The sequence below is a fragment of the Meleagris gallopavo genome, chromosome 7, assembly GCF_905368555.1.
Source record: "Meleagris gallopavo chromosome 7, MGAL_WU_HG_1.1, whole genome shotgun sequence".
NCBI classification, from domain to species: Eukaryota; Metazoa; Chordata; class Aves; order Galliformes; family Phasianidae; genus Meleagris; species Meleagris gallopavo.
In genome coordinates this window covers 14,492,592-14,512,505 of record NC_139410.1, presented here as the reverse complement: position 1 = coordinate 14,512,505, position 19,914 = coordinate 14,492,592, and the positions used below count along the sequence as shown (strand labels likewise).

Genomic DNA, 19,914 nt, shown 5'->3' with positions numbered 1-19,914 from the left:
CTCAGACAGCCTGGTCCTGGAGCATTCACTTCAACTACAATGAGATGACTTTCAGGTTCTGTAGTCCCTTTGGTAGCCAGTATACCTACACTTAGTTTCCAGAAGAAAAAAAAAAGTGATTTACAGACCTAGGGCAAGTACAATGGTTGCTCTGAAAGTAATGCCTCCTATTTTATTTTAATGGTCCACAATTCCAGAGGCAAATGTTGATGGTATGGCAGCAGAGGTTGAACCTCCCCACCAAAATCCCATTACAGTTGTTGCTGTGGGACAGATGGCAGAAGAGGGGCAGTCTGACAGAATGCCGTCTGATGTGAAAGTGCGTATGAACCAAAGGTGTGTCACTAAATTCTTCCATGTGTACAATATGTCACTCACTGACATTCATTGATGATTGCTGAGTGTTTATGGAGACCAAACAGTGATATGACTGAAGTGAGGTGGTGGGTGCTGGGTTTCAGCAGTAACAATAGCAACATGAAAGACAAGATGCATTCTGGACAGCTATGCAGATTTTTGAGTGGCATAGAAGTTGTTGTTGCATAGCTAATGGTAGCAAGTACACTGAAAAGTAGCATTTTGTTTTTGTTGCTAAGAATTGTCTCTATCAAATAGTATTATTGTTCTCTTTTTGTTTAAATGGAAATAAGAGGCATTAATTTTGGAGCAAATAAAATATTTGTATTTACAATGCCTTTATCCTACAATACAATATTTCTGTTTGTTTGTTTTTTCAAATAAAATGTTACTGTTATACAGGGAAGTGATTAACAGAAAAAAAAAGTTGATAGGTTTATCGACTATTCAGTGATTCTATAATCCTTGCACTACAGCAGAAAATAATATTGGAAAATAAAATGGATGGAAACAATATTTAGTAATAGCAGAAGCTCTGCTTCTGAGAGGATTAACAGGTGTTCAGTCCTATATACCGTGTCTGATTATTCACAGCATATGGGTTCAGTTCTTTGTAAGGTCAGGAAGTAGACTGTATACGAGCACCTGAATTTCAATAACTATTCTATTTCCTCTTTCTTTCTTTTTTTCCTCTCCAACTCCAATTATCTGTTTGCTTCAATGTCATTTTACAGGTATGTCCTTAACAAACCATATTTCATTCTTTGCATTAGTGGCGTTCCATAGAGAGGCATATCAAACAAAGGATCTCAAGGTATCTTCAAAGTACTATGAATTTAAGTGTAAAATGGTATGTTTTCTCTGAAAGTTAAACAATTTTTATTTCATTTACAACCGCAAAATATATTGCGGTTATTTTTGAATGCCTTTAAGCAGTAGGAAGAGCCAGGCAAGTGGAAAAAAATCTGATACAGTAAGCTGCTAATATCTCAGAAGAGGTATTTTAACTTTTGAATTCCAAAATAAATACAAATTCTTCAAAAGTGTTCACAAAAATTAAAAAGGAAAAAAAACTGAAAGCTTTTTGTGAATTTCACACCCGTTGGGAGCTGACAATCTTTTGTGTTTAGAAGAACATAGAATAAATTCTAAAAAATTATATTTATCTAAAGGAAATTATATCAAAAAAATGTGTCTGTTATAATAACTTAGGGTCTGTTCTGCCAGGTGCACATACATGGAAAATAACAACACTTGATAAATTTTAACAGCTTCAGGTGAACACCCACAATTTAATACCTAGTTAAAATATTTGAAACTTTTTTTTTTTTGGTTAAATTAGAGTCATACTGTCTCCCCCTGAGTACTACCCCTAAAAATCCAAGGAGTACTGAATGCTCACTGTGCTGCTACTGATGCTGGAAAAGCTAGCAATTCATCTTTATAATTACACACTAATGTTAATCCACCGAGGGATATCTTTTTCATTTTCATTTCATCTAGGGGGACTATCACTTTATCTCAGCACTGAACATTCTAATGATATTCACTCAGTATAATAAAAGGGAAACCAATTCTATCGCTTACACTCCAATCAGTTTAAGCTCTTTATCCCACCTAAAGATACTGAATAATAAAACCTATCAAACAGCATCGTTAATAAAACCACCTCTGCAGAATAATATTTTGAATTCAAAATAAGGCTTTATTTGCTGATTTAATTTTGAGGAAAACAAGAGATGAGTAAGAGTTCTCTTTAGTTTATTTCACTGGCTTATACAGATACATCAGCTAGTGATCTGTTATTAAGGACAGAGGCTCTCCGCAAAGCATGTGAAATAAGATCGCCTTGTTTCAGATATGATGGCTCATGTGTCAAAGGTCTGCAGCTGCTGCCACTCTTCTCTTTTAGCCTCAGTGGAAAACCAGATTCAGCTCAGACTTGCATGTTATCCTCTGAGCACATGTACACAACTTTTGCTCATATCAGCAGCTTTACTAAGGTACGACGTATGGCTCAATTGTTAGAAAACTGAAATTGAAACATATCTCCATTTTCTAATATTTCCTGCAAAATACAATGAGAATTAAAGTATCTATGCACCCTAATTCACTCTAGTGACTTCGGCCAAGTTTAATGGAACTTTATGACTTCTCCATTGTGTCATAGTCATTTATCAGGCAGCTGCTCCTAACTATAGTTGGGCCGTCATGAACAGAGAATGATGGTGGAAAGGGTTTTAGATGTCAGTCACTAAGATTTATCACATAACTATGATACACATGAAAAAAGCAGTTTATAAACAACTGCTTTAAACATGTTTTTGTTAACAGTACAATTCCACTAACGTGCTTTGATTCCTAGTCTCTCTAGAAAGCACTTCAACGTTATTAACCACTTATCAGAATTAACTACAAGTGAGAATTACGCTACGAAATAACAGTTCCTACTGACTTGTGAACTAAGATAGCTCATTACCATAAATGTGTTGTAAATTCACATTTTTCATAAGGAATCGGAAAAGAAAGAATTGATCTGACTGGGGAGTAGAGAACCTACTTTAGGATCTGTTATTCTTTCACTGCAATTTTTGTGGAAGAACACAAATGATACTGATAAAAGTAAACAGTCTTCTGCAGTGCAAGGGTTATCATGTGCATGTAACCCTGCTACTTTTAACCTCACGTACAGGTTCAACATAGCATTAAAGCTAAATGAGGCTTGATTTAGCTCTGTCACAAATGATTGCAGTGTACTGCAGTGGTGTTTTGGATCTCTGCAAATATAGTAGGAAAGAAATTATCAGAAGTCTGCCAGATATTAGCAATATTCAGATTAATCTCCAATGTTAAAATTAACGGACTACAAAATAGAAAGTGAATGCTCATAACCTGAAGATTATGGAACTAGTTCTTGATTCTTAATTTAAAAAACGAACAAAAATAGAGGTGAATTAATGCATATACATCTACATTATTCTAGTTTTGCTAAGGAAATTTCTCCTATATTAACTTCTAATAGAAATGGGATATAATTTAAAAGGTATTCTCCCTGAATATGGCCAGCCTTACAGACAAGATGTTGTGCAAATACTTCCCTTTTCTTCAGCAATTTTGAGAAGTTTTCATCAAGAAAATGAGAATATTTTAATTCAAACTTCAAACATTCTGAACATGAAATCTAAATGCTAATGTCATCAGTGTCTCATTTAAGCAGCTCCCTCTAGGAAAATTCATTCTGGAGTATGCATCCCAAATTTTTGCTGAGAGAAATGGCTTTACATTTTATCTGCTAAATAGTGAGTGAACTTATAATTGGCCCGCTATGATGCTACATTAATAGTCACATAAAGAACTTTTCCTAACCTAAATTCTGTAATACTGTGTTCCGCTATCTTATATCAAGGAACACTTTCTCCTTTAACAATTCTTCTAAATCAAACCTTGGGTTACTGAGAAAATATCAGGAACTGAAGTATTCTGAATTTCTCCTCAGAAGACTGAAAGTTCTTACTGACACAAGAAATAGCCTTATAATCACAATTTTCGTAAATTCTACTTTTGTTTCAAACTTCAGCTTCATTAAAAAAAGCATCTGAAGACCCACACATTTCAGATGAAACTGATAGAGCTGAAAATCAAAGAAAATATAGCTGCTCTATTTCCAGTGCTCTTAGTACAGTAAAAGAACTTCATTATCAGCCCAAAATCTTCTTATAATACTGAGATTCTGCAGAGTTACAGACCATAGGCTATTATTGCTACTATCAGAAGTTGCTGACAATACGAAAATTAACTTTTCTCTACATGCATAATAGATCTAGGAGAATGGCAAACAGCAATATGTATTGCTGAATACAACAGCCCTTTTAACAGGTATTTTTTTCATTTACCTCATTTATCTCCTCTTGATTGATATAATATTGGAAATGCTGTGATAGTTCTTCCTCATACTTATCTGCTTTGGAGCCCCAGTTAATGCTGTCACACTCAAGTCGAGCAAGTTCTTGCTTCAGATTCTTTGCAGAAACATTCAAGCAATTCTAAACAGGGAATATAAAAAAAAAAAGGTATTGAAATTCAGGGCAATACTGATTCCATCAGTCTAAAATGAAAACTGCACAACCAACTGATTGTTAGAGTAAGCAATGAAGAATGTCATCCTTCCTGGGTGCTTTGTTTCATTTGATGGCTGTGTATCTGCAAATTCTAAAAGCAGAAATAAAAAAAAATTATAGAGTCAATGTTTTTTTTTTTCCCCTTTAAAAGGATTCTCAAAGCTATGTATTTATTTCATTCACTGTATGAATACATATTTTGTACATCTAGATGTCTGTAAGTTAGCTCTATAATCTTCTTACATATTTGTCATTGATTTCATAGGTCATATAATTCTACTCACAGGCTTCTGCACTGCAGACAAGATATCCACTCCCTGGTTAATAACCAGCTTATAAAGCTGTCTGATATGCATATGTTTCTTTTGAGCATTCAAAAGGTAAGCTTTGGCATAGTGCACATCTTCAGGGACCACAGTTATTTCCGGAAAATCCAGTTCTCCTGATTTTGATAGACATTCCAGCTGGAATATATTAAACGAAAAATCAGTGTGTATTTTAAATGTGAATGGAAGCTTACCATTACATCCTTACCCATAACATGCAATTAAATTTGGGTTTCGATCTTAATTTTAAGCTCACAAAATTTCACACAATTTTAGATCGTAAGTTTTATTCTGATCACCAGATGTGTAAATGCTGTTTATTTGAGGAAAAAGGAAAGGTTACAGGCAGCAAAATAAAAAGCAGATTAGCAGCAAAAGGAATGCATGCATTAAAGGATTTTACTCACTTCTTTCTTAACATGATGGAATTTAAATGTCTTGTTGAAAATCTCATCATACTCTGTCATTGTGTTTTTCACCATTTGATGAAGGTGAATAAGCTCACTTATTCTTTCAGAATTCTCTTTCATAGGAAATCCTTTCTGACTTGGCAACTCTAATAATTTCATCATGTACTCAAGCTCAGCATTCAGTCGCTAGCAAAAAAGAAGTAGAAAGTACACAAATATTTGCAAGATTTCCCTTCCACTTGAAATATAACAACCTCTGAATGGTAAATTATCGTAGGGAAAACTGCAGAAAAGATCAAGTTCCCCACATTTGTTAGCTGGACTGACTGCTGTGTTGTCACATGCAGCACAAAACGTTTTGCAATATGTAAGACTACAGTATTTCTAAGTCTCATACTAAAAAGCTGATATACTCTGTTTTTTCAGCAGAATCCATCAGAGAGAGAGCACAACTCTCACAAATGAGAGAGGAACTGCCAATTCAGCAAAAAGAGCTTTGAAGCCAGTTGCAACCTCCTTGTTTCTGCAGCTGTAGATCAAAGAGCACACCTACACAGTTGTACTGCATGCAAACATCACCCCCTCTACAAAACAGCACAGCTTACTCGTTGACTTGCAGGACTCTGAAACATGTATCACGTGTGAAACTCATGATGATGAATTTGGGATTTTTATTAAATGAGCATCCACAGTTAGATTATTGTTAAGGAACCTAAATAAATGCTCTGTTTCACAACACAAAAAGCTCCCCCCTCCCCCCCCCACCATGAGCCCAGCTGAAGGAATTTTTAAAGACACAAAGTAATATCAGACAACAAAATGGCAAGACAAAAACTTTTGAAAATGCTTCCAGGAACTTCATGTGTCCTGGATTACTCAGTGGCCATCAACATTTGTAATTTTACAAAAATATTTTCCATCAGAAAACTTTTTTCTATGTTTCCATTGCCCAGTGAAAGACTCAAACATGAAAAAGACCAGAGAGGAAGAAAACAGCAATACTTCTTATACCTGAAGTCATGTAAAATTTTTGTCCTATGTGGAGTAAGGAGTTGGACTCAATAATCCTTGTCAGTCACTTCCAATTCAGGATATGGTATGATTCTATGAAATGCCTCTTTAAAACATCCTCCATATTCTTTTTCTTTTGTGGCATGTGAATCTCAACCACTGCCTAGAAACAGCCTTCAATCAAAATAAGTGTAAAACTGACTCTTAGAGAAACAGAGACTGTCTGACTCACTAAAACTTTGTATTCAGAGAACGCAAGAAACAGCATGATACTCCTCAGCCTCTGACCAGCTCCAAAGCATATAGAATGACAAAGGCTGGAAGCGTCTTCCTCATGTTTGTAAGCTCCCCCCCCTTCTCCCCCCCCAGTACTGGAAGGCTGCAATGAGGTCTCCCCAGAACCTTCTCTTCTCCAAGCTGCCTCCATCTTTCTTCAGAGGAAAGATGCTCCAGTCCTCTGATCAAATTCAGGACCTTCTTCTGGACCTGTTAAACTGCTACATCTTCCTCATGCTGGGAACCCCAGTACTGAATACAGTACTCCAGATGGTGTCTCAATGAGAGCAAGAGCAGAGGAGGACAGTCCCCTCCCTCACCCTGCTGGCCATCCCTCTTTTGATGCAGCCCAGGATACTGTCGACCTTTTGGGCTGCAAGCACACACTACTGGCTCATGCCCAACTTTACGTCCATTAGAATCCTCAAGTCCTTCGCAGGGCTGCTCTCAGTGAATTCTTCTCTCAGTCTGTACACATATTTGGGATTGCCCCAACCCAAGTGCTACATCTTGCACCTCATTAGGTTTTTGTGTGTCTGCTTTTCAAGTTTGTCCAGGTTTCTCTCCATAGCATCAATTCATTCTATCACATCGACTGCATCACTCAAGCTTAGTGTCATCAGCAAACTTGTTGAGGGTGTGCTCAATCTCACTGTCTAGGTTATTGATAAAGATGTTGAAGAGCACTGGTCCCAAGACAGATCCCTGAAGGACACCACTCGTCTCTAGCCTCCACTTGATGTTCAGATCTTCAGACCATGACCCTCTGGCAGCAACCATCAAACCAATTTTTTATTCACCGAATAGTCCAGCCTTCAAATCTATATCTTTCCAATTTAGAGACAAGTATGTAGTATGAGACCATGTCAAAGGCCTTGCACAAGTCCAGGTAGGCAACAACATTATGCTGATATTTCATTTGTATGATGATTCAAACACAGCTTACATTATACAAAACATTCTGAGGACAATGAGGGCAAGATATTTTCTTCCTGACCTTATCAACACACAAAATCTCTCTTCCAGAAAGTTAATATTAAAAGTAAATAGTGTGGCTCCAAATTCTGTCTGAAAGCAAGATTAGTATATGATCATTCACTGCACCAGTAAGACCATTTGAACCGCTGTGCACTTCAGGAGCATAGTTTCTCACCTGAAACTGTGGCTTCATTTGGTTAAGTTTTTGTTGTTCTAAGGCAATACAAACATCACTTCCAAGGTCAACTGTTGATGCAAGCGTGAGTGCCTCTTGAAGAATCTGTAGCCCATGTGTAGTCTAAAAGATAATACATTTTAGTGATATTTTAGCAATATATCAGTATTTCTGTACTCAATAAAAAAAATTAGCCCAAATCTAAATTTGAAAGAACCATCCTCAATGCAAACATGCAAGTGTTATCAGTAAATTTCATTAAAATAGATTATTAATAGGAAAACCAGAGAGAGATTGAAATTATGAAGCCCTGTGACTAGAAACTCTCAAATCTCTGTACTTGTGAGCATTTGAGTTTAGTAGCTATAATGAAACAAGTTAGTTTAGTAACTTAAGTTACAATAAGATGATGCTAAAAAAAAAAAAAAAAATTGAAATGATGACTCATAGGGTTTGAAAAGGGACAAAACAAAGATCAAAATCATCGTCATTCTTGATGACCACCTGGATAGTAAAACAGATTATGGAGAATTATGTTTCTCTTCTTAAAATAATACCTCTACAAGTTGATAGTCACAAACTATTAACAATCTAGAAATAATTGTTGCAATTGCTTTCTTTGTATTTTATTTACCTTATTTAGTTGCTCTTCCAATATCCAGCACTGTTGCATGATAGGTTTTCCTTGATTAATTTTAAAATTCCAGATTGCCCAAAGATCAGTCAGTTCTTTCATTTCTTTACTCAAATTGATAATGGTTTCTTCTATAACTTGCACAGATTTTTCTACCTTTAATATGAAGCCCTCACTTACCTGGCAAATAAATAAGAACACACATTTTCCAACATTTGTATTTGTATTAAAAATATACAATAAAACCTCATAATACTGAAATATTAACAATATTTAATGAAAAGCAAATATTTTAGGACAACTCCTTTGAAAATTTCTGGTACTCTACATGCATTTAAACACACTATTCTCTTAGAAATAGACATAGCTGAACAGAATTTGATACACTGAGGCTATAACTGCTACTATTTTTTTTAAATCCAGAACAAGTCAGTAATGATCGAATCATTGCCATCTGATAACAGTTCAAATGCTCATACGAAATCTGGAATTATTTCTGAACTGACAGAACTACCCAGAAACAGCCTTCTGGGGAATAGCAGCTGGATGATGAAAGGGACAAAGGAGAGACCACCCTGTGCTGACAACTATAACAGCACCAAACCATAGGAGACTGTTCAGCATTTGAATATTTGGCAGGTTTTCCTCTTTTTAACAGAGCTCAAATACTGTAGAAAACCTGATAATGCTGTTGCTGCTTTTCTTATTTAAAGACCTTTCCTTTTAAGAAAAATTGAGTTTGTAAGTTACTAGTTTGGTCTGTATCACTTCCAGGCCTTTAGAGAGAGAATATCTGAATATTTTAAGTAATTTCATAGAATAACAGAATCACAGAATCATTAAGGTTGGAAAAGACCTCTAAAATCATCTAATCCAACCATCAATCCATCACTACCATGCCTCTCAGTGTCACATCTGCCCTTTTCTTGAACACTTCCAGGAATGGTGACTTCACCGCCTCCCAAGGCAGCCTGTTCCAATACTTCACCACTTTTCCTGAAAAGAAATTTGTCCTAATATCCAACCTGAACCTCCATTGATGCAATTTGAGGCCATTCCGTCGAGCCCCACTGCTAGTGATGCAGGAGAGGCCAACCTGCACCTTGCCACAATTTCCTTTCAGACAATCATAGAAAGCTATAACATCTCCCCTGAGCCTCCTCGTCTCCAGATTAAACAATCCCAGTTCCCTCAGATGCACCTCATGTGACTTCATTTTCAGACATGTTCAGTTTACTGTTACTCTGAATAGTTAATTCTTGCCTGGCTGTATTCAGATCTGACAGCACACTTCAGCCCTCACTAGATGCCTCAGTACCTTCCTTAAGCAATTTTTTCCAGCATTTTATCACTACCGTTTTCCCCTTCTCATCCTCTCAGCTCATTGTGATCGGTCCCTTATGTCTCCCATAAAAGCAGAATTAACAGCTGCATATCCATGCTGTCTACATTAATTGAGATCTGTTTAGGAGGCATGGAATAGATAGTGATTCTCAAGCAATCATCCCATGAAGAGGTGCTAGAAAATTAGATTGGAATGCCTAGGCAATGCAGCTGATTTCAAGAAAATGTAAATACATCAGGAATGATTATCTATGTATAAAGAAGCAGATCCAGTATTCATTTTCTTAGAACTGCATACACTTACATTGGAGAAGACTGACTCTTGTGGAAGTAAAAAAGCCAAATATCACACTTACATCTATGCTGCTTTCCAACATGAACAAAGTTTATACATCCACGTATTATTTTTAGTATGTGTTCTGGCTCACTAATTCATGGCCACCTCATTGCCAAAGAAAAAAAATTTTATGCTTATTATAATACCATTATCACTCATATAAGATTTCAATCTCTTACAAATGTATACCTGCCTTAGTACCTTTAAAATCAGGTAATGGTGAAGTCACAATCCATCAGTCACAGAACTGGGATTAAATGCTATCAGAGGCAAGCATCAAATATTTAGTGCAATTTATCAAATTATACTAATTTATATAGAAAACAAGTGGCTAATTCCCTCCTGCTAGGGAAAAAAAAAGCATACAAAAGTAATTTTTGATGAAACCTTCCAGAATTCTCATGATTTCTGCTCCGTTTATACAAGTTTTCCTACACATCGGCTGGGATAGGATACACCAATGAACGTGACTATTTGCTGCAGATTTTTTCAGAGATGTCTCTGTGACCATAAGGATTTTGTTCTGTGCAACTGATCATCAACAAGCACATCACCGGTGCAACAAAATTGCATGGTATGATTTCAGTAAAATTTCAGCTTTTCAGAAGCGAAAGAAACAGTGTCACTAGCTATATATTCTTTGTTGTCCTATGCAACAAATTCTCTGCAGAACAAGAGAAATTTTCACTTCAAACTTAGGGAGATTACTTCTACCTCCAGAATTATTCCATCTATTTCATATATTGTTGTGTATTAAAATGTTTGATCACCTTACAAGCGTTTCAAGTTTTAACTTTCCCTCACTTTGATTTTGTAAACATTAACACTTCCAAACCAAAGTTGTTTTTTTTTACAGCACCATTTTCTGAACGTACAGATAACTAAATTTCTCAGAATGAGCATTTATTTATGTTACGAATTGGGAATGAGGAATTTTTTTTTTAATTATTTTTTCCTAGATTTAACTGTAATTTCATAAAAACATCACAATCATTTCACTTTCTTCCCAACTTCTCCTCTTCCTTATACACGCACTGAAACAGAACAAATGCACTTTTGCTTTAGGCATGTTCTTTTATGCAGGTTAGAAAAATCTATACATTTATCTGTCATATTCATAAAATCCTATAATTTGAATTTATTCCATGAGAAAGGTGGTAACTCTATGAAATAAAAATCTCACCGTATTTACTAAATTAAGAAAAATGCGACCCAGATTTTCAGTGGAAAAAAACTTCTCTATAGATTTTTGCCACTTTGTATTAACTGATTCGATAGCATTTTTATTTTCAGCCTCCTTGCTTGTTTGTAGAGGCTCTGCATGATAGAATTCCTTCAGATTTTGAATGTAGTCATTCATCTGTGAAAGATAGAAAATAAACATTTTTTTTTTAAATCACAAGTTCAGTTGCTATAATCAGAAGGTATATAGACACAATGAAATTGAAGATAAAATTCAGGCTATATTGAGTTGTTTACAGATTTTAAAATCTATCTTCCTCCCCAAGACCTATAATACTAAACAACATTCAATTTAAGTAATGTGTAAACCAATAGAAGAAAAGCAGACATAATTTGTGTCACAGATGTTTACATGTGTTGTATACCAGCATAGTAAGCAATTATTGAAAATATCTGTTTAATATCAAGTAAATTATATTAGCAATAACTAGTAGTAAGTGTGATCTAGTTATTGGCTATTTAAACTCAAGCTATCAAATACTATTGCTATTTTTATCCAATAGATTCTACTCCATTGTCAATTTCTCTCTAAAGAGACAAGTGTTGTAGAATATTAAAACCAACATTATAACAAAATAAAAATTAATTGTCTTTAGCATTACTAACACAGAATTATGTTATTGCATGGATTATACCTTCCCTTTTAAAATCCATACAAATTAGCACTTCAGTAGAAACACAGATTGTTATAAATACCTATAACAACATATAAGATAAATATATTATGACAAATATTTAAGATATGAATATACTCAGCCAATTTTTATTATGCGTATAATGAGAGACCAAAAGAAAGCATGCACATGAGAAAAAGCAAAAACTCAATTATAATACTTCCTATGATGATGATTTAAATTACTAGAAAGTCTGTACATTGGTTTATTATTATGGTGATTAAAGTTCGATGATCAGGGCCACTTGCCCAGACGGTACAGATCTCCTTTAAAGCAGAAAGAAGCTTACAAATACTTGTAGTGCTGCTGGGGCACAGCACTTATAGGACTTGTTTTATTTAAAATAAAGCAAATGTTTTTGGTTACAAGATTTTTCACCATTGAAACAGAATAAGTAGGAAGCCTGTACCTCCAATGACGACTTTAAGAAGGCCACATAAGTTGTTAGAATTTCTATTTTTGTACGGATGTTTCTTTCAGTTTTTTTCAGTTCTTCATTCAAGAAGTCAGTTTTGCTATTAAAGGCTGCCACTTGCTCAGGTTCAAACTCTCTCATGTCTTTGATGATTCCCTCAGCTTCTCCCAGTTCACATGAAGTTTCCTTTCAAGATACAATATAGAACAAAATGTATAATGTCTACAAAGCATTTGTGGATATTGATAACACATTGTTAGTTTTCATTAGCATCACTATTTTTCTGTACAATTCAATTACTTTCTTGAAGAGCTCAATGTTCCCGTTATGTGCTGAAATAAAATATTACAAGAAAGAAATGGTTTAACCCTAAGAACTGTATATGTCATTGAAGGTAGCCATTAAAATTGGAAATGGACAGGAATCTCAGTATACAGATGAAGTTAGCCACTTTATAAAGCAAGAACAAAAACAAAGTGTTTCACAAAGGAACACAGCCAACCAGACCAATACATTACCATTCATAAACACTATAGAATAATTTTCTGAACTGATTTCTGAGTTTAACTACATCTTAGCAATTTCTGTTTGATACCTATTTCTGTAGTCGTTTGCATTTATTTCTAAAAATATTTAATGTTAATAAATATGAGAACTTGTTTTTTACCTTTATTTGATTTGCCAGCTCAAGGTGTTCATTCAAAATTCTTTCCGACTCTGACAGATGGGAACCAACCTCCACACCAACTGCAAGCATCGAGGTGATTTTTTTAATTGACTGTGATACCTATATTTGAAAACATTATTTATGTAGTTTGTTTACAAGACAAGATGTATATAGACAAGTATAGGAAATCACTTTACAGTGAAAAAAGAAGTAACACTTATCTGGTACTGTTTAAACTCTGTGCTTTGTACGGTCAGAGAAATTAAGAGTAAAATTCTACTATTTCACACCTAACAGTACAGTCAGAAATGGAAGAAAACATTCCCATCTGCACTCATTTTACTGGCAGTTCTTTTCTTTGTCCCAGGTATTCCAGTCTTGTTAATTCACTAAGACAACTGTATTAACATCTACGTAAGACTACATTGTCATAAATACTTCTATTAAGATCCATTTTACAGAAGCACCACACAGATAACTTTTTTTCTCCAGAAAGTACATTTAAAGCTTCTCTCCCAAGCTAAAAGACCTATTACCACACAGATTCGTGTACACAATATTATTGCACTGTCACAATAAAATGAGTCTCTGGACAGTTGAATTTAGCACTTTAGCACTTCCTTGGAATACATTATTGTTAGGAGATGGTTGGAATGGAGAGTGTTTTGCTTGGGAGAAATGTAACAATGAGCACAGTTCCATGTGATAAATAATCATGTATTAGGACTCAAACCTCCAAAATGTTTTCTAATGGAAGATTGGGAACAAACTGCAGTATTAAACTAATGGGAAAATTAAGATTTACTTTTTGAATAAGAACTACCTTCATTATTGAAGCTTTAGCTTAATATTCCTGATACGCTGCTAACATCACCGCTGCAAGACCTGCTGCAGGTATCAGAATTTCTTGTACTTTCAGCCAAATTCAACAGTATTTTCTTTACGTTCTAACATACGAGGCCACTTGTACGGAAAGCATATTCTAAAGAACTAAAGTATTTCAAATTTTGTCATTTGATTCAGAATTGTTCATTACAAGCATCATGCAAATATTATGAAATATCAGATTTCAGACTTAATTAAATATTATATTAAAATGAATATTAAAATGAAAGCCAGTCATCAAAACTCACTACTTTTTTTTTTGTTATTATTTTCTACACTCCGGGATTTTCTTCAGCCAAGCCTTGTTAAAAGATTAGTGTTTTGTTTTTATGGCTGTTTTGTCTTAATTTTTATGGAAATTAAGTTTTAATTTACATACGATACCTTATTTAGGAATCATGTGTCTATTTCATCTGTGACAAATCATTAGAAAGGTCTGCAGTACTAAAGAACATTTAACATATTAAAGAAGGCTGTGAACTCCTTAAAGTATACTGTCATGAATTAAAAGAATTATTTTAGTGAGCAGAATCCACTCTTTCAACCTAACGTGGAAATTTGCTGCACTTCAGTCACCACACTTATTAACCCCCAATTTTGCCATAACTCTATTTCATTATGCTGCAGATGAAAATAAAGACAGAAACAGTCTAGCGAACTTGTATGTGGGTCCCAGTCCTGCATAAGAATTACTCTCTTTTCCAAAAGAATAAATTTTTAATAACTCAATATCTAAGCTTTATTAAAGATAATTGGTAAAATGTTTTCATGAAAAAAATCTGCATTTTTCAGTACAGATTTATGTTCATTGCTTCAGATAATAGCATTCAGCATTTTAACTATAAAAGCATGCCCACCAACAAACCAGTGTGCTATTTGTAATTGAGTCAAGTTTAATATTCACATAGGTAAGCAATGAAAACGCAATGCACTGGTTGTAAATACATTAACATGAAGGCATGTTACAGTGTACCTTATTTAGATGATCTTCAAGTGAGGCAGTCCATTGTTGCTTCTTCAACATGAGTTCTTTATCATCTGGACACTGCCTGATTAGTTGATCCTCTTTTTTGTTAACTTTCTCTATCATTTTCTGAATCCCTATTACCCAAGAGCTAAAATGGATAAGTGCAACTGTTAGTATTTCTCAGTTTTCTCAGCAAGCAGGCTTTTAATGATTAAGCAAACAAACTTCCTGTTGATTTGTATGACAAAGGATTTCATGAGAATTTTAAGCTGTGATCCTTACAAGAAAAGAAAAATAACCAAGAGGAATATTAAAATGAAAGCCAACAAAATTGATAACAAATAATACACGGGGATGACATCTCCAAATAAATCACTGGAAGTTAGACTCACATACTCTATATCCTGATCCAATGAGAAATACTTTATTTCATATATAGTTCCAGTGATGTTAGTAATACTACCTAGAAACAATTTAGAAACTGAGACCACAAATGAAAAGGTCCAAGAAAGGAGTAAAAATACATAGCGTATCATTTCTACCATAAAAATAATGTTTGCTGCATTGAAATGGGTTTTCCTGTGCTGTCATTAAGAAAAATCAGCAAGGTGTTAACCAGTTTGAGCAAGGTCATCTAGGTCCCTCTCTTTATAAATAGATATATCTTCTGTAAAAATGAATATTGGTCTGTTTTTGAAAACTAGTAGCAGAAGATGCAATATCTTTTCCTCTACGATATATGATGAAGCAATTCTAGAATTACTATGTTTCAACAAGCACTTCCCAAGGACCTGGAAGCTATTTTCAAATTCCACATCAAATTCTTCTGGCTGCTTTCTGGATCCACCAGATGACAAACACTTAACAGCTACATATTTTATTGTCAGATTATACTTTCTCATTTATCCTATGAGAAAGCTAGAATTTTTCAGGTCCAGATTTTCACTGCCTTCAAATAGGAACTACCATAATCCTCAGGATTTCCAGTCATTGCTATGTAGGAAATGGGAAAATTGTGAAGGCAGTTATGACTGCCAATGATCTGAGGAATAATGGAAAAATGTTAGTCAGGCTTTAGTCTTGGTATCTGTCCTGTTTTCTGTCCATATCATTCTCTTTGGACTTTTAGCTGTTCAAAGTTTGTCGTCCCATTTGGTTAATCACTGGCCAATATTTAAGGATACCACACTGTTTAAACATGAAAACAACAGCTCTTTTCCCTCCTACAAAGCATTATTCTTTCTGGGGAAATTAACGTTCTGGAATATGAACACCACATTTGCTAACATAATCCACTGTGTCAGTCATTACTAGTCTTGGCCAGGAATTAGTAAAACATGTGTCTCATACACACAGCGCTTACTACCAGAACAGACTGCCCAAGAGAATGTGGAATCTCCATCTTTGTAGATATTCCAGCTTTGCCTGTGAGCAATTTGACTTAAGCTGAAGGTTTTGAATAAGAAATTGCACTAATTGAACTCCAGGGTACCCTGCCAATATAAATAATCTATGATAGTAATCGTCAAGCTCATACCTAGGCATGTAAAGCATTCCATCTGTACAAACTAGCTTTAGTCATAAAAATACATGGCAAACTCATTATGTTTAGGCCATGAAGTCTGAAGACAGCAGAGAAAAATAGAAAAGCCATAATATTAAGTCCTGTTTTAAGAAAGCAAGCACATATGTATATGATGCAACAACATGTTTAAAATACTTGGAAATTTATATATTAAAAGATACTTATATATGAAAGATATGTATGACTGAAACTGTCATTTAGAATCTCATCTGCTTAATTGATTTCAATGGCTGTAAATACATGATTTTAACTGGTGGAGTTGTAAGGGAAGAGGTAGGTATGAAGCAATATAACAAATATGAAAAATGAAGGGAATACCTGTGAGAATCTGCTTTATTAATTAAAGTTTGTCCTTTTTGCAACATACTTGCTGTGCAGCCTTTAATTTCTTCCTTTAACTCATCATACTTCATTGACAGGACTGGCAAACTCAAGTCTTCCGAGTTAAAGATTTTAAGGTAATTCTCAAGAGCATTAACTGCCTAAAAAAAAAAAATTCAACTTTTGTCAATATTTCTATTTAAACATGTCCACACGTGCATTTATATAATCAAAGGTCAAACAATATTTCCCAGTTCTTCAGTTTCCGCATTCTTTTGGACAATAACTTTAATTTAGTGTGTGATGTTGACTTAGTTTTCACAGAAGAAAACATAATTCAACAGAAGTTAATACAATTATGAGCATGTAAAACCATGTTTAGTTTGAATTAAAACTAGTCTATTTTCAGCAATTATCAGGAATTTGAAGCAGAACCAGAATAGCAACATAAATACAACTGATAGTGTTAGCGTTCTGTGGAAGCACGCTCTTAAGTGCTTTTACCAGCATTTTCTTGTAGCACCTACTCTGTTTTCCTTTAAAGCAAGAAGTTTCTCATTCAAATACCAGAAGAAAGTGACAAAAGTATTCCACCTTTCAAAGCAGAATAAAGAGAACAGTTCAATACTCCACTATTAAAGCCACTGAATAGTAATTTTAGTAAAATAGAAATGGATCTAAGCCTACTATATATAATTAGAATCCTAGCAGTAACACTGTAACCTCTTACACAGATTTTTATGGCTTTAAACACCAGAATAGCTTGAGACCTAAATAATGCAAGGCAGCAGACAACATCTAATTGTATTAATTTTCCCATTTAACATGTCCATTTACTCAGCAAAAAATATAATTTATATAACATGTATATATATATATTTAAATAACGTGCATATATATATATATATATGTACAAGGAAATCACCAATGAAACTTGAATTCTGACTTTGAAAATTTCTATTTCATACTCTAAATTTATATCCAATGAATAATTCAGACTGATAGTCTGAAAAGAAAAAAATTGTATTTTCTTTAAAAATGTTTGCAAGGCTTTGCATTCTTCCAGATGCATGGAACTAGAATTTAGTGAATACTTAATTGAAAAGTTGAAAAGTGAAAATTCAATGATAGTCATGAGGGACAATATGATACAGCTGTTCCAGCACATTACAAGTAAACTAAAAACCCAAAGCCTTTATCATTGAGTCAAAATAGCAAGGGTAGATGTTTGAATTCAGACAAATAAAATCTAACAACAGAAATGAAGGAAAATAAATAAAACATGATCAGCAAAGTTATAATAAGTACTACTACTTCACATTTAAGTTGATAGACAGCGAATGTAAGAAACTGTCTTTAGTCTTGCAGAGCAATGTGGAAATTTTAAATGAAACCTTAAGGTACATTTTACATGTTTATCAAAGAGCAACTTGAGTAGAATGGCAACTGGTCAAGAGTATATTAGAAGATGAAGGAGAAAAAAAAAAAAAAGTGTTCTCAGCAGGTTCTCTTCCTAAACATAACTGAATACTTTTTATGTTCAGACTGCATCTCCAAGGATAACAGAAAACTTCTATGGGTTACACTGCTTTACTTCTCAGCATTGTTGCTACTATGATCAATTTAAGGCTGCTATCACAAAAATTTATAATTCCTAGTGTTCAACTTCACTTGCAAGTGAGAGCAAGACATTAGCTTGATTGATTTTTTCCAAAGCAGCTGCAGCATTCGTTGGCAGTCCTCTCCTGTTCTGTATAGAAAAGCAACATCGTGTTCTAATTCAGGCTTTCAACAGCTCAACTAAATCAACGTTAAACAATGGAATTGTGAGATATCCTACCTCCATCTCTCTCTTTTCAAGACTAGCATATGTATATAGCTGTTTTGCAATAGATAATTATAGGATGGCATAGAAAACAATATGAAAAAACCATCAGGTCTGCCTGAAATTGTGGTACAAGAGCATATATTTTTTTTTTTTTTAAAGAAATTGTGTCATTGACTTGAATAGTTGACAACACAAATGTATTTTCCGACTTACATATTCATATATAATTAATATATAATCTCCAGATGCACAAAAGTTATAATAAGTAATCAAAATGCTTAACAGTAAAAGTAGGTTGATTTTTATTTTTTTTAGTTTTCATTCTGGAATGTGAAGTCATAGATAATGAAAACCTTAAAAGCTATAGTAAAAAAAAAAAAAAAGCAACAGTGTGCTGAAGATATCATGAGCGTAATTCCTACAAGCCAAACTAATAGCCCTCTTTCCTGGACCATTTTGGGTATTTCCTTCCACTAAAAAAAAAATAAAAATGCCATGTAATAAGTCCGGATGTCTTTTTGAAAGAACTACTATTTGTCTCCAGCCTTCCTGCTGAATTGTTACCTTGATCATTTTCCATTTTAATTCATGCTACTAAATATATATTATTTATTATAATATTTTTAATATATACATAAATCACAGAGTTAAAGTGAAAAAGAGAAAATTCAGTGTAGATGTTTTGTACGTACATAGCCACAAAAACTGACTGGGAAATGTAAATGGCATTATATATATGTAATATACGTACAAAACAGTATACTGAATTTTCTCTTTTTCACTTTAATTCTGTGATTTTTTAATACGCATATGTATGTAAATACATTCTTCAGCCACCTATCACAGTTTTGAGATCTTTTAGGGCAAATAAAGGGATGTAGTCCCTTTGCATATCCTCTGCTTTTCTGCTGACATCTGGCTCCGCGTAGTTTTCTTGCTTTCAAAATCCTATGCCTCTTCTATTGTTTCTCTGTAGTTTCTTATGCTTTACTAATTACCAAGACCGAAAGAAAAACACCTCTACTTGTGATGTATACCTGCATCTAGAAGCTTAAACAGAATACATTCCACTAGATCACACAAGCGCATATTCCAATCCTTCCATGCAGAAAGTACTTTGTATTTCCTCCTGTGTGTTTTCTTTAAAGCTAGTTACTATCCATAACATCTCAAAAGATTTTTTTATTATTACTTTGGACTGCTACTACTTTGAAGGAACAAAATCAGTATCTATAGTTAGAAGCATTTTGGCCTGGAGTTCTAAATCAGAAGTTGCATTTTGAAATAACGCGTGTGCCCAAGCACGGGATACTCCTCAGCTAACTAGAAACAAGACTGTGCAAACATAGTGAGCTCAGTAAAAG

The 19,914-nt window shown here is 34.3% G+C and overlaps 1 protein-coding gene across 7 annotated transcripts in view; it reads right to left on the bottom strand.

Moving 5' to 3' along the window:
* The window catches only part of CCDC141 (coiled-coil domain containing 141), a 57,582-nt gene that overhangs the window by 20,846 nt on the left and 16,822 nt on the right, over positions 1-19,914 (bottom strand). For all 7 annotated transcript variants that reach the window (XR_014884321.1, XM_085227874.1, XM_010713547.3 and 4 more), the window contains exons 9-18: positions 16,720-16,883; positions 14,823-14,964; positions 12,965-13,084; positions 12,292-12,483; positions 11,150-11,326; positions 8,286-8,465; positions 7,652-7,774; positions 5,209-5,397; positions 4,760-4,939; positions 4,251-4,400 (exon numbers count right to left, since the gene is read on the bottom strand). Coding sequence is in view for 6 of the 7 variants with exons in the window: in XM_085227874.1 (XP_085084000.1) it covers positions 4,251-4,400; positions 4,760-4,939; positions 5,209-5,397; positions 7,652-7,774; positions 8,286-8,465; positions 11,150-11,326; positions 12,292-12,483; positions 12,965-13,084; positions 14,823-14,964; positions 16,720-16,883 (1,617 nt within the window). In the remaining variant the exon portion in view is untranslated. The remainder of the gene's footprint in view (positions 1-4,250; positions 4,401-4,759; positions 4,940-5,208; positions 5,398-7,651; positions 7,775-8,285; positions 8,466-11,149; positions 11,327-12,291; positions 12,484-12,964; positions 13,085-14,822; positions 14,965-16,719; positions 16,884-19,914) is intronic.